The sequence below is a fragment of the Ictidomys tridecemlineatus genome, chromosome 1 (genome assembly GCF_052094955.1).
Source record: "Ictidomys tridecemlineatus isolate mIctTri1 chromosome 1, mIctTri1.hap1, whole genome shotgun sequence".
Taxonomy (NCBI): Eukaryota; Metazoa; Chordata; class Mammalia; order Rodentia; family Sciuridae; genus Ictidomys; species Ictidomys tridecemlineatus.
The window spans coordinates 251,296,814-251,311,791 of NC_135477.1; the positions used below are offsets into that span (position 1 = coordinate 251,296,814).

At 42.2% G+C, this 14,978-nt stretch overlaps 1 protein-coding gene across 8 annotated transcripts in view; it reads right to left on the bottom strand.

Moving 5' to 3' along the window:
• Positions 1-14,978, bottom strand: part of Trio (trio Rho guanine nucleotide exchange factor) — a 331,000-nt gene that overhangs the window by 129,673 nt on the left and 186,349 nt on the right. For all 8 annotated transcript variants that reach the window (XM_078018036.1, XM_078018031.1, XM_078018037.1 and 5 more), the window contains 2 exons: positions 2,681-2,850; positions 1,467-1,641 (listed from right to left, as the gene is read on the bottom strand). In XM_078018036.1, the coding sequence (XP_077874162.1) occupies positions 1,467-1,641; positions 2,681-2,850 (345 nt within the window). The remainder of the gene's footprint in view (positions 1-1,466; positions 1,642-2,680; positions 2,851-14,978) is intronic.

The window sequence follows — 14,978 nt, forward strand, 5'->3', positions numbered from 1 at the left end:
TAATTTCCTCAGCTCAGGAATGCACTCACCCAGGGTGCTTTATCACTGGCTTTATCTAGGGAAAATGTCATTTTGTGGCTTCAGTGTGGGGAAAATATAGGTTTATATTTCCTAATTTGGTTCAGTGAAAGTGGAAATATAATAAAAAAAGCCCCTTTTTTTCCTTCTTTCAGGAAGCATTAATGCAAATGAAATCAAAATCTTTTTTTCAAACATCAAAATGTCTTAGAAGAAAAAAAAATAATACTTTTGATTGATTTGTGTTTGTTAACTGAAAATATTCAATAATCAGGTAAGTTTCAAAGGAGCTAGAGAGGAAATGAAGCTTGCTCCATCCCTGCACACAGTGCTGCCACCTCTACCCAGGGTAGGCCAGGCTGTGTGTGGGCCTGCTGGGAGATGCCAGAGTGCCACTTCTCTGCATGGTTTCCTGTCCACGTAGAAGTTAAGACTTGGTAAGCTCTTGAGCAGGCTGAGCCAACACAGTGGTTAGGGTTTAACTTCTTGTTTTTAGCTGACAACAGCAACAAGAGGAGCTGAGAAGGTGCTTCTTTAATCAAAGTGCAGGAGGCTTGGACAAGCAGTCCACACAGGCACCTGTGAGACCACCCCCCACCACATACAGAACTGCCAAGTGGGCAGCCCACAGATGGGCCAGAAGCAGTCCACAGCTGGAAATTAGCTTGAGCTGAAGGCACAGGGTACTCTGGTTCCTCCACGTGCTTCTCAGTCTCATCCACTTAAAACACTTACTTCTGCTTGACTGGGTCAAGCTCAAAAGAAAAGATCTGTCTCACAAAGAATTCAGAACCACCCCCTCTTTTTGTTGAAGAAAGATAAAAGGAGCCTGTATCTATTTCTCTTGTTCACATATAAGGTGCAAAAGTCCATTTTCAGGTATGAATTATAGAGAATCTGAGGGCACCTCTATGAGGAAATACAAACTGAGTTTCCTACCATCTAAAATGCACAGGCTTAGGACTACTCCCACTCTAGGAAGAGAAGATTGTTGGTGGGGATAGGGTGGGGAGAGAAAGGAAGAGAGGAGTCAGAGGAGAAGAAAGTGGGGCAGAAAAGGAAGACAGAGGGTATCAACCCTAAGCTGTCAAATCAGTGGCCACATACCCGGACAAGGAGGTCTCACTGGTTTTAAGAGTGCTACCTTCTATTCCCCTCCCAACACTAGCTTGCTCTGCTCCTGCCAACTGAGCTGTGTCCCTGGCTCTTCCTTATCTGCTCCCAATACACTCTCCAACCCCAGAATCCAGAGCTGAGGCCCTAGCCTCCCAGGGTCAAATGAGGAAGTTGTCAATGTCTCCAGGAACTTCCTTCCAGCTCTGCCCTTCTGGAGTGGAAGCTGGGGGAGTAGGACAGGACACAGGGCAGGAACCAGGACAGGGAAGAGGAGGGAAACCAGGGCTCTGGGCTCTCACAGGACAGGAAGGCAGGGGGTGGAGGACACTCACATCTATGGCATCCCTCTCAAATATGCGCAGCTGCAGGAAGAGCTCAAGCTTGATCTTGCGCTCCTGGAAGAGTTCCTCCATCTGTGACTGGGCCTCGTCCAGCTGCTGCAGCACCGTCTCGATGTGGTTGATGGAGCTGTTATGGGGGGTCTTGTTACTGGAGATGGCAGAGTCCCTGTGAGGGGATGGAAGGGAATGGGATTTTAACAACAAAAACAGGAATTGAATGAGAAAGTCTCACATTGTTAGACACCAGATCCGGCAACTCAAATATTCAGGGGAAAGAAAGCTGGCAGGAAGCTGGACTTTGTCTCAGAAAATGGAAGACACTGCCTCTTCTGCAAAACAACATTAGGCTCCTTCCTCTGAGGACATGCTGCAGAACTTCTCTGGCATGTTCTCCAAGTCACTTTCATTAGAAGTCTCATAATCACAGAAAATTACTTTGGTAGAGTTTTATTTTTAGCCACTTCTCTCCTTAAGAAGAGAGAACAATGAAACCTGTTTCGTACAGTGACAGAGTCACATCACTTGTGAGAGTTAACCTTTAACGCAATCAGACTGTTAGTGAGTAACTTTTGACTGACTCTCAGCAAAGAGGATATCATGGATGGTTATCCATCAACAATTTCATCCATCCTCCTCCAGGTGATACATGGGGGGTATTAAACTTAGGTAAGTAGTTCTTACAACCCAATAAAAAGAATTTTCAAATTTGTTTCTCAAGGAAACATAACCAATGCTGCACTGCCTCTTGCCAAGGGGAAGACTGAAGGCTGAGTGTCCCACCACGTCCAGATCTGCCTGCCTGCAGTGTGAAAGATGGATATCAGCCAATGTGGAGGCAGGTCCCTGGGGGCCCTAGGACATTATTCTAGGAGGTTCAGATTATCTATTTAGAAAGAAACGTCAGTAATTTCTAGTTAGATATTAAGGGAAAATACTAATAAAAGATAAATTCTGAGGATTACTAGTCAAGGTTGCAATGAGAAAAATTATGGAATTAAAAAACTTTACAGGGAAGAAAGGAAAGGGAGAAAAAAATGAAGAGAGAAGAGAGCTGGTGCTCCCCTTTGAATTTATAGATGGCATCTGTTCTCTACTCAGCTGGGGAGAATTATAAAATTAGAGCTAATTATTCAAAAAAATACAGGAGGGAAATCCTTGGTAGGTCTTGGACATCTGTGTCTGACAGGCAAGGGGTGTGGGCCCACCTCAGCTGCTGAATGAGGTCCTCCCCTTCCTTGATCACGTTGACCGTCACCTGCAGCGTGGTCTGCTGCTGCTGGCCAAAGCGCTTGATGAGCTCCTGCACGGCTTCCACGGACTCAGCATACACGTCGTCCAGCAGCTCCTTCTGCAACTCCTCCAGCCACGTCCACAGCTGGGGGCACAAGGGACACGGTGAGCAGCAGCGCGCAGACACTGGGCCATGCGCAGATACGCAAGGGGAACTGTGACAGGCTGCTCCCAGAGAGACAGGGAGGAAAGGAAGGAAGGGAGGCAGCAAGGGAGGGAGGGAGGGAGGGAGATGCATCCCAAAAGGTCCAATGCCAGCGGAACACACGCACAGAAAAAGCAGTACGCCACCGCTGAGGGGAGAAAAATAAACAGGCAGTGAGGCGGAAGGCACTGTCACAAAAGAGCAAAAGGAAAGGGAAGGGAAGCCACTCATTCCCATTCTTCCAAGGCTCCAGCTGGAGCATGCTGGAGATCCAAAAAGATTCCCTCTGACAACAGTAATGTCTGCTGGTCACAGAGGCATTCTTTGACAGCATTCTGCTAGCAGACAGGCAGTTTTATTTTTAGCAGAGGCATTATACACCATTATTAATTATTAAACTATGCTCAGAGATAGGTGCTTCACATTCCTCAGGGGGAAGCAATGTGGTAACATGAACTCACCACCAGGTCTGGTGGGACTGGGATGTGACACACCCAGTCCAAGCCCCCAGGCTTGGGGTCAGAAGTCACCCTTCCCTGGGAGCCCAGGGAGTGCACACTGAAGACACGCCCTCACTGCTAGTGCTACTAAACACACCACCAGGGACCCGGATGAGTAAAGATACCTGAGAACAAGAGCAGCCAGAAAGACTGCAGGCCTGGTGGGAGAAGGGGATGGGCATGGCTACTTCCTGGAGGCCATTAGACCCTTCAGATCTCTAGGGGACCATTCCAGGAAACAAAACAGGCAATTAATTAAACTGAACAGGCTCTGGTGGCTTGGCAGTGTTGTCTCCATGAGGACACTTCCAGCTTCCTCAGGGATGCTTCATACTGTCGGCCAGCCACCTCAGCTGCAGAAAGGTCAGGTCAAAGAGATCACCCTGCCAGTGGCTGCCACCTCTGGGCTCACAAGTCAAAACTGCTCCTGCAAAACCGCAGTTACAGAGAAACTGCTGAAGTTGGGTCTTTTGTTTCCAAGCTAATCTCTTTTATAAAACAGCTCTACTGAGACATGACTGACACAGGGAAACTTCATGAATTTAAAGTGCCCCATGTAGAGAATTTTGACACGTCTACACCTCTCATGTCTCATGCCCTTTGTTATTCTTCCTCTGGCAATCACTTATCTGCTTTAGCCACTACAGATTAGCTTGCATTCTGTTAAAAAAAAAAAAAAGTGTAGAAATGGAATTGCACAGTATGTATTTTTTTTTCTTCATCTTGCTTCTTTCATTCAGTTCCTCTGAAACTCATCCATACTACTGTGTGTACCAAAAGCTCATGATTTTTAAATTGTTACATAGCATTTCCTTATATGTACCTACCACAATTTATCTATTGATCTCTTTATGGACATTTGGATTATTTCCATTACAAAAAAAGGTACTAAAAACATTTGTATACAGTCTTTGTTAGAACTTATGCTTTTTGTTTTAAGAGGGAGGGGGGGAGTAGGGAAGGAGGAGAGAGAGAGGAGAGAGAAATTTATTTAATATTTATTTTTTAGTTTTCGGTGGATACAACATCTTTATTTTGTTTTTATGTGGTGCTAAGGATTGAACCCAGCGTCCCAAGCATGCCAGGTGAGCACGTTACTACTTGAGCCACATCCCCAGCTCAAGAACTTATGCTTTGCTTTCTTTTACGTAAATATCTAGGTGTAGAATGGCTGGGTCAAATGGCAGGTATTTGTTTTATTTTAAAGAAATGGACAAACATTTCCAAAATGGTGCACTGTGCTTACATTCCCACCAGCAGCACAGAGGAGTTCTCACTCCTCTTCCTCCTCACCTGGGGTTGCTGATCTTACTTTAGCTATCCTAGATGAGTGGTATTTCTCTGTGTTTTAGAGCTACAGTTCCCTAATGACTAGTGACAGCATGTTCAGGGAAAGCTTTAAAGAGGTCTTTTACTAGAAAACACATCAGCTGAAAACCATCTAGTGATACTTTCAATTTGCATACAGAACCTGACTTCCATTTTTAATAGAGAAAAGTTTAAAACATCAATTTACCATAGATATCTTCCCATTTGCTCTAACATTTTCCACAGAAAACATTTCCAGTTGCTGTAAATCATGTTGTATGCCATTATACTGCAGTACCACAGTGGTCTTAGGCATTAAATACAATATTGTGAGATTTGGAGTAAGGCAATCTAGACTTAAGGAATGCTTTGACCAAGCATAGCTCTGACCTGAGAGAACCACTCAATTTCTCTGAGACTCAGTTTGCCGGTACAAATACCACCTGGATACCACTTCAAGGAGTCAGAAAGAGAACCAAGTAGAAAAGGTTGCAGCAGAAGCATCCTGTGTAAACAGCAGTGCTCTGGACACATGTTAATTATCCTCATTAGAAGGATGGAGTCGAATTAACTAAATAGACAAGATTTGATCAAAAAAACCCCCAACTTTGGGCCAATTAGTTTACTCTGAGCAATAAGTAATTTATCAAAACAAGTTTGCATTATTTTATTGAAAGAGTCAAAATATTTAACCCAAAACAACCATGACAGTTTGTCTAACCAGAGGACTTTTCTACTTAAGAAGGTCCTTCCACATGCAGGGGCAGGGTGGAACAGGTGACAGGCCATACACTGAAGTTGTCTGCGGGCTCCCAATGAAGAGAACCCTGGAACACATGGCCACTCACCTATCCAAGAGGAACATTTATGAAAAAGTGGCCCTTTGCAACTGCGTTTATTCTGCTGAAAAAGGAAATGAACCACTTACTTAACTCTCGTTTTTCAAAATCTCACCTGAATGCATTTGCCTCACTGAAGCTGCTCCCAACCCTGTTACTACATACATGAACCTAGGAAAGGAAATGTCCCTGGAGCTCCCAGCTATGGATCAAGGCCATTGATGTGTTGAGCCCTCTCCCTGACAGTGGCTAGTGTCCTTCGTGCACTAATGTCCCAGGAGCTGTGTGAATCTCAGGGCTCTCAGACAAGATTTGATAAAAAAAAAAACCAAAAAAACAAAAACCAACTTTGGGCCAATTAGGTTACTCTGGGATCTCAGCAGCCTCTCCTCAAAATCACTGTGACTTAACTCAAGGACCTGATGTGTGGGGCAGGTAGGCAGAGTGCCTGTCTGGGTTGGAGAGCCTGCAATATTCTCTTTTCCAACAAATGCTACCAAAATACCTTTTAGTTTATGACACATTTTAACAAGTCTCTCTTTTATACACGGGTAAAGAGAATATAAAAAGTGGCTTAGAACTGGCCTGGTGCATGACGTGTGGGTATGCTTCTACATAATGTCACTGCAATAGCATCGATTAATGTTTCTGCTGTAATGATAATTAGGATAAAACTCTTCCTCTAAGAAGAATGTAGATTCTGAAGCCAAATATATGAATTCAAATCCTGACCTTAAATAGAGAGACCTGGTAGATTAAATAAGATGATACGTATAAAGAAATAAGTAAACGCTAGCCACTATTACTTTACAAGAAAAATCTTTTCGTAAGAAGAAAAATCACAAAATTTTAAAATCTTCTTTCTCTAGACAGTTTTCAGAACATATCCAGGTTCCTATTAAATATTCAAGATATGTCACTTAACATGGTAAATTTAACACCATCACACATTTAAATCTTTTTACTCCTAAAAATAATATAGTATGAGACAAAGGTACTAGAATAGTCTGTCAGATTCCATAGAAATTGCTTCCTCTCAAATCCAGGGGAAGTGTCATGAGTAGGTGGAGGGTCAAACCATTGTCCTTCCACCTGATCAACAACAACCAGCATCCCCCCTATATGAGCCTGGGTGCTTCAATGTGTGTCCCTGGTGCAATGGGCTCACTCTACCTGGCCCACCAGTGAAACCAGAAAGGGCTAATTCTACAGAGGAGAACTCATCCTGGGATTGCAAAGTTAAGGAAAATGAAATTAAATGAGATAGAAGGAGCAAGGCTGTATTTAAAACCATAATGCTGAATTCCTAAAAGTCCTTTGCCCCTTTAGAATTTTTGTGTCTAGTTCCACAGGAAATATTCTCACTCAACTTGGATTTAAAACGTCTTAGAGAAAGGTCCTTCCTAATGTCAATTGAGGATGCACTGACACACATCATTATGTGGCATGATTCAAGTAAAGTCTATTTTAAGTTTTTAAAATGATACAGGATGCCTAAAATACCCCAGAATAAAGAAATCAGGAAAAGTCTCCAGGATGCCTGCAACATTCTTAACACACATTTCCTAAGGGTGAAAAAAAAAAAGCACTTCTGTGCAAGTTGTTAATTATAATAAAATAGATATACCTTTATCCAATAGCAAGAAGAGAGTCACACCCTGAGTGCATAGCAACCTGGTTTTCTACTTTGAACCATGGGTTAAAGCTGGATGTTGTGGTGCATTCCTGTAACCCTGGTTCTGCTGAGGCAACCTGGGCAATTTAGTGAGACCATGTCTTGAAATTTTAAAAAAGAATGGGAGGACAAATCATAGGCTTAGGTAATGCTGCCCCCTAGAGGCTAAAAATATAAAGAGTGCTTGATGATCTCTCCAGTGCAGACTAATGTCCAATGAATTCACAAGCCAGGGCAGAAGTTCTGTGGAAGTGAACTTGAACTCAGACTGGAATGCACACGTGTACAGACCTGCTCATGGACCAGGATACAAGGGGAAGGGTGGGCTGGGGACAGACATGAGGTTCTATGGAGAAAGCCTCTGTGATGAAGATATGGGAAGACTCCCAGCATCACACTGAGTCTGATCCAGGTACATGCCCTTCCTCGGCCTCTTCTTCACTGGTGTCTGTGGGCCTTGCAACTCTGCTTGAAAGAAATCAGGAAAAGTCTCACTTCAAGAAGAAAAGGCCCTTTCTTCACTAATTGGAGGGGAGCCCACACCATGGAGGGCTTCTAGAGGAAACTGAGCAGGGCATCTTGAGAAAGGACAAGACTTTCAGGTGATTAAGTGGATGGTGGGATTGGAGCCCTGAGACCTGGAGGTTGCTGTAACCCCAGGTGTTCCCAGGTGGGTCAACAGCTGGCACATGTGAACACAGGCTTCAAGTTGTTTAGGAGTTGGGGCACAGAAGGAGGGTACAACACACCAGCTGCAGTCCTTTATCCCAAGTGTGACCCAGAGAAAATCCTTAGAGCACTCTACCTCTTCTCATCTATAAAATAGGATCATTTTACTGTCTACATCTTCACTAACTCGTAAAGCCAGTTTGAGAACCCAATGAGATTACCAGAGAGGTCTGAAAGTGGATTCTCACACAAGAACTTGGTACACAGAAGCTGCTACCACTGGTGTCTGTCCCTCCCCACCACCCCCCACCCAACTCTTGTTTTTGAAAAAGACAATCACATGGGTACCAAGTGCACTGGCAAGCTGTAAAGCAGCAAAGGATACATCATAGCCATGGCTTTCCAGAGCTGCTGAAAGTTAAAAGCAGAAGTGGGCAGTTTCAATGGCAACTTGCAGGTGCAATTTCAGAGGGCAACCATTATGCACATAAAATGTGATTCTGTTTCAGGTATAAGACACAGGAATAAAAAAAGAACTGTTCCTACCACGTACAGAACATTCTTCTGTCTGAAATAATGAACTGTGCTTTGGGCGCACACACCTACTGCCTTGAATTGCAGGAGTTTGAGGAGTGCCTTTCTATTCTTGGGTGGGATAAAAGATCCCTTAATATGCTAAAAGAAAATGTATGAAGGATGTATGGGGTAGGGATGGGAATAGAGGGCAAATCAAAGTCAACATCATGAAGTAGTATCAATTCAAATGTATGTAAGAGGAGGAAACAAGGAGAAAAACCAGAAGTGTGTTCTGGGCATCTATACATGTGAGAGGAGAAAGTGCATGGACAGTCTCTTTCCTCAGTCCCGGAGGGCTGACACCCCCAGAGACACATGAGAATAAGGTGAAGCACTTGTGATATGAAAACCTTGCCCAGCCAGGCACACAAAATGCCAAGTGACTGACACAGAGTTAACAATCAGTGTGGACCAGTGGGACTTCAACTACCCAGACATGACATCAAGCCCAGTTCTACTAATGTCAAATTTGACATTAGGGATTTTTATTTTAACTTTTTAGATTTCTTTCCGTCTCACCAACAGATTAGACACACACTCTGTGTTGGCAACTGGGAGTGTCAAGTTTGGGAAAAGTTCCTCCTCACTCTAGGTCATCTAGAGACTGACCACTGTCCCCCTGAAATAGTCTGCAGCTAGGTGAAGTGCAATTCTTCCTTGCCATGACAAGTATGCAAGTCTCTGAACATGGTGCACACTCCCACTGCTTGCCTTGTCCCTGGGCTAATATTTTATTCCTTGAGGTCTGCTGGAGCAGCATGACTTACACCTCTTCTGACACCAGCTCAGTCTCCTCAAAACATGCTCTGCTCTCAAAGTGGGAACTGAAGAACTGAACAAAATACCCACAACCCAAACAGGAGCCAGAGTGCAAGCTGCTACCACTGGTGTCTGTCCCCCCCCATCACCCCCCCACCCCCACTTTTGTGTAAGATCATTTTCTTGATCTTACACAACAGTAAGATGTGTAACATGTGTAAGATCATTTTCTTGTTAAACACATACAGCTGCCACCTATGCAATACCCAATTCTGTTCTGATTCAAAACAGACTCGAATATTAAGATCCATGAGTGAAACTCCTATGACAGATTTTGACTTATTCCTTCTGAAATTGGTTGAGTCCTAATTCTGAAGTCCGACATCTAGCAGATCCTTATCGACTGTACACTCCTTCCACATCAGTCCAACCACTCACAGACTTTCTGTGTGGGTCCAGAGATCTGCCAATGACATTGGACATTTCCTCTAGCCCTTCTGACACCATCTGATAACAACTCCCGCACTGACAGTTCCACATGCAAGGGTTTTAATGCAGCAACAATTATTTCTGCTATGGCACCAATTCTGTTCTCAAAACAAAATAAATAGTTCTCAACACAACACAATGAAGTTTTCAGGATGCTCAAATTCAGATGAGCAATCTCTTTAGATGTTATGCACTCATGAAGAGGGTAGGTGGTATTAGTTCAAAGATTCCACTGAGAAGTCTTTTTCCTCAGATAGAAAGTGGCATGAGGAGATAAGCCAGTCTGTCTGCTGAACTTCAAGAAGACTGGTCCATCATCTTCCATTACCACCTTTGTTAATAACAGTCCACTGTGGCTTTGGGCTAGAAACTGTTTCCTTTTTCACATGATGGGTATGAGTCACATCTCACTATTGGAAACACTTCTGGCATCTTCCACATGGAGAGCAGAATGGAAGAGAAGGAGTGTCTTGGTCTTGGGCTGACATACTCAGCTGATTCTTTTTACAGCCATTCAATACTCTTGAGTCATTGTCCTAACAGACCGCCCCAGTTAGCTGTCTAGTCTACAAATTTAAGTGTTGAAAAGCCTGGCTAAAAGCCTACCCCCTAACTCTACCATGTGCCCTGCATCCAAACAGAAACCTAGTGAAGAACAAAACAAAGTTAGCAAGCTATCAGGGGTTCATTCACTCCTTCCTCTACTCTCTACGACTCTGCCCAGGGTTAACTTCAACCTGAGAAAATGTATAAAATCTCCCTTCTTAAAAAAATCACAACTATGTTTACAGCCTCTTAAGTCTCTGTACACAGTTCCATAAAGATCAGCAGACCCAGTTTGGAGACCTAATTATCCGGTTCTTTCAATACCAGGGATCTAATCTGCCTGGAAACAGAGACCTAAATTCACTAATTAAAGACACCTGCAATTCTCCATTCAAACTTTTTCTTACAAAACCTTTGCCCATTTTGGTCTTTTGCTTCCTCTAGACCATATGTGAAGAAGTCTCCTGGAGGATAGCAAGAAGCAAAGGGGGCAAGAGAGTGGGTGTTTTGATGCTGCCACTAGCACCAGTGGACTCAGGCAGAAAGATCAACTGTTTCTTGATCTTCTCTTCTGAGTTCTGAGCTTTTTAAAAAGGAAGAGAAGGCAAAAAAAAAAAAAAAACAAAAAACATAACAAAACCAAAAAAGGCCTTGTCACTCTCTCTAAGCCTTGTTTGACTGGAGATGTGAAGCTGTCCTGGGACTCCTGGGAAGACCCTAGTTAGTAACTGCTTGTGCTCCACCTTTCTGCCTCTCCTCTGTCCATACAAACTAAGACTATGAGGACAGTGCAGACTGCATGAGTGAAAACATGCATGGAGAGTTTGCTTCCTCTTTCAATGAATCAAAGACATGTCGTGATAAGTAATAAAATATTTAATTCATGAAGCTGAGTATCAAATTAAGAAATCAAGAATATAAAAGTGTCCTTTTATTGAAATTGAACAAGACTACATATGCACATGTGGTTTCAGTTGGTCATTCGGGGACCTGTAATACTGCATTTTGCCACACTGCTTCACCTTTTATATTACCTGAAGTCCTAGATACAGCCAGCTAATTAGAGACATCTGCAACTCTCCATGCAGAGATAACCCTTCAACAAGACTATAAAAGTCGAAGTCAGTGTACAGTTATATATTTTAATCTCTATTGCAACACTGAATTACAAATGAAGATAACATATCACTGACTAATTTATTCAATAATCATTGAGGTCAATGACTACTGCATGTTAGATATATTAGAGCTTCCTGTGATTTGTTACAATAACTTCTGATTTCTCTATAGGCATAAAAATATTCTTACTTGAAAATATTGATCCAATATTACCAAATAGAAATTTCATTTATTTAAACCACACTTTAAATTAATCTATAGAAAAAAAATAGTTCTACATTATTTTGACAAAAAAACTCTTTTAAATAATATCATAACATCATTTTTCAATGGACAACACGAATATTTTATACATGTTTATTTGGGGAAAAATCATTTGCTTTGCAGGGATGAGAAGTATTTAGTAATATATGCAAAATGATTTATGACAATATGAATGGTGGACCCATGAGTAAAGACAATCTCCAGCAGCTGACTTGGCTCTGAGGGAACAAAGGTGGAGACACAGCAGACTGTGCATCCCAGGAAGGATCTCAAGTTCATCAGGTCAGAGTAAAGTGAGTACTGAAGAATGGGGGAGAATTAAGCAGGGGAGATGTAGGTGCTTACTGTTGATCAAAGATCAGTGAGGCCCAGAAGACCAAATCATACCTATGAAGTTACATCTTCGTATCTTTATCAAGTAAATTAAAATGGGGAACAGAAGTGAGAAAAAGGAACATTTGCAGTTGCCCTAAGAAAAGCAGTATGTCAAGAGTTTTATAAGAATCTGAAGCACTGCAGAGTGACTTGGCTCAGTTCACTCAGCCAGTTAAGGAGTGCTAGGATTTGGACTAGCACTAAGGTGTCCCTCCAGATCTCATGTGTTGATACAGGAATTCTAAAGGTGAAATGGTTAGATTACAAAGTGTTGTGACCTTATCAAGCCATCCTAGTTTGAATGGACTAACTGGGTGGTAACTACAGGCAGGTAGGGTGTGGTTGGAGGAAGTGGGTCTCTGGGGTAGTACTCTGGAAAAATGCATCTTCCCTGCAACCCCTTCCGCAGTGGCTCTGCTTCCTATCCAACATGAGGTGAGTGGTGCTCTCCCACTATACCTACCTTTCTGCTATCATGCTCTGCCTTACCTTGGACCCAGAGCAATGGAAAGGACCACCATGGACTGAACCTCTGAAACTGTCAGCCAAAATTAAATTTTCCTCCTCTAAGTTGTTCTTTCAGATATTTTGGACTCAGCAATGCAATGTTAACATAAGGGCCTTCTGAACTTAATAAGGAATGTAGTATTTCTAGAGAAAACAAATGACCAGATCTATTATTTTTTAATATTCCCACCTACAGAAGACCATTTAATTTTTTTTTTCACAAGAATGTCAGGCCAGACACTACAGTCCACATAAGGACCCAGGATATGCCCCACTTGGCAACTGAAGTCCAAAGTCAAAATCTAATGCTCAGTCACCTCAGGTTCTTAGTTTCCTGTTGTTCTTATTAGCACGTGGCCATTTAATTGCTCATTTGCGTTCAGAAAAAAAAAAAATCAAAAGAGCACACACAACTCATTTAATGCACTAGGGACTACAGATAAAAAATTTAATGTTAAACATAAAATTATTGAGATCTGATCATACAAACTTTTCAATCTAAAATATCATATGTTGGATCTTAACCTTTCCCATTGACAAGTTTATACATCATTTCTGCATTTCTGAGATGTTAAAAAAGCTTGAGGTTGCACATAACATTTCTCATGACAAAACATAACATGGTCCACCCAGTCTGGAAAATAATGTGGCAGTTTCTTTTGACCTGACTGCACTTACCAAAGGACTCAGCAATTGTGCTCTTAAGACACTGATCTCAGAGAAATAAGAACTTACATTAATACAAAAATTTGTACATGACTGCTCATAGCTTCTCTTTTTGTATTAGTCCCAAACTGAAAACAACTCAAATACTCTTCAAGGGGTAAATGGTAAGACAAACTGATGTATCCATATTATTATTACTCAGCAAAAAAGAGGAAAGAGTTATTGAAACACACAAGAAAAGGAATGGGACTCCAGACAATCAAGCTGAAAAAAAAAGCCAACCTCAGAAAGTTACAAATTTTGGATTCCGTTTATATGTAATATTTTTAAAATAACAAAATACTAGAGCCAGAGGACAGGAGTTAATGGTGGCACAGATCTAAGGAGGCAGCCCAAAGACATCCTCTGGTGACAGAACAATTGTTTGTGATTCCCTGTGTTGAAAGCAGTGAACTAACACAACTGCACATGTACCACACAAGTTCACATGAACCTCGTGAAACAGGAATACAAGAGCAACTAGAGAGCAGCTTCCACGTAAACACTGAGGCAGGACTTCTTTGAGAGAGAAGGTGGGTGTGATACACAGGTTCTGCACCAGAACCAACAGTCAGGAGAACCCAGCAAAAGGCAACTAATCTACACACAAGCATTCTGTACCTTGAGACAGTTTCTGTGTTTTTTAACCACCAAATTTCTGAGGGGCTCGTCAGCTCCACAGGAGAAGAGAAGACATCTCTGGGCCCTTTCAAAGTGGCTGCTTGAGTAAGCACTGGCAAGTTTCTAGTACACTCCTGGAATATACTCAGTGAGGACCAGAGGAAAAGCAGCTCAGAGAGCTCCACCTGCATGCCCAGAAGCCATCCTTGCCTGGAGTGACCCAGGGCCAGGGCAAGGGCTTGCAGCTCTCCCTGCTCTCCCCTGAGAAGCTCAGCACTGGCTCAAACAAACATAAAGAAGAAAGTTTGCATGCTCAGCTGTGAAGCATAAAAATAAAGCCAGATTAGTAATGCTGCAATACAAAATATCTCCAGGTGGTTGGGAGGCCTTTAGTTTTGACTTCTGAATAAAATCAAAGGTTCTCTTTTCTCAGGCATTACTCAAAACAAAAACTTGTCCCAGTTCAGGGTGTAAGTTTGCAGAAGCAGAACCAAGATTTCTTTACTTAAACCAGCAAGAATTGCAGACCAATTCAAAGGGGGAATGATCTTTCCTGGGAAACCATGCTTCTGAGGCAAAAATCAATGCAAGGCCACTGAATCAATTCCAGAAGAACAAGCTGGTTGAGAGCTCAATGTTACCACTTGGTTGCCTCAAATAACCCACAAATTGCAAAGGTAATTATCAATTAAGTCAGGAACTAATTTTGAGGATCTACTGAATGAATATGAAAGATGAAAATAGTTATGCTATTATTATATTTGAAAATAAATATCAGTCACTAAATTTAGAAACAGACCACCTATTTCACAATTTTTCATTTCTACTGTGTCTAGGTCTAGGAGACAAAAGAGGGGAACACAAAGGTAAATGGGATATGGTCCTGGTCTCAAGGAACTCAAAGTCTATTAAGAGAAACAAACAAATGTCTAAAATGTGTGATACGCACGAGAGCAGAAGCGCTTCATGCCTCTGGTCAATCATTCTGGTATCCCTCCTTGGATATTACAGTTGGCTTGAGAGATTTTGAAATGAATGAGTAAAAAGAGAAAGTGAAACAAACAGTGAAAAAAAATGCATTGCACAGGCAAAGTCAATATCTGCATCTAGACTGCG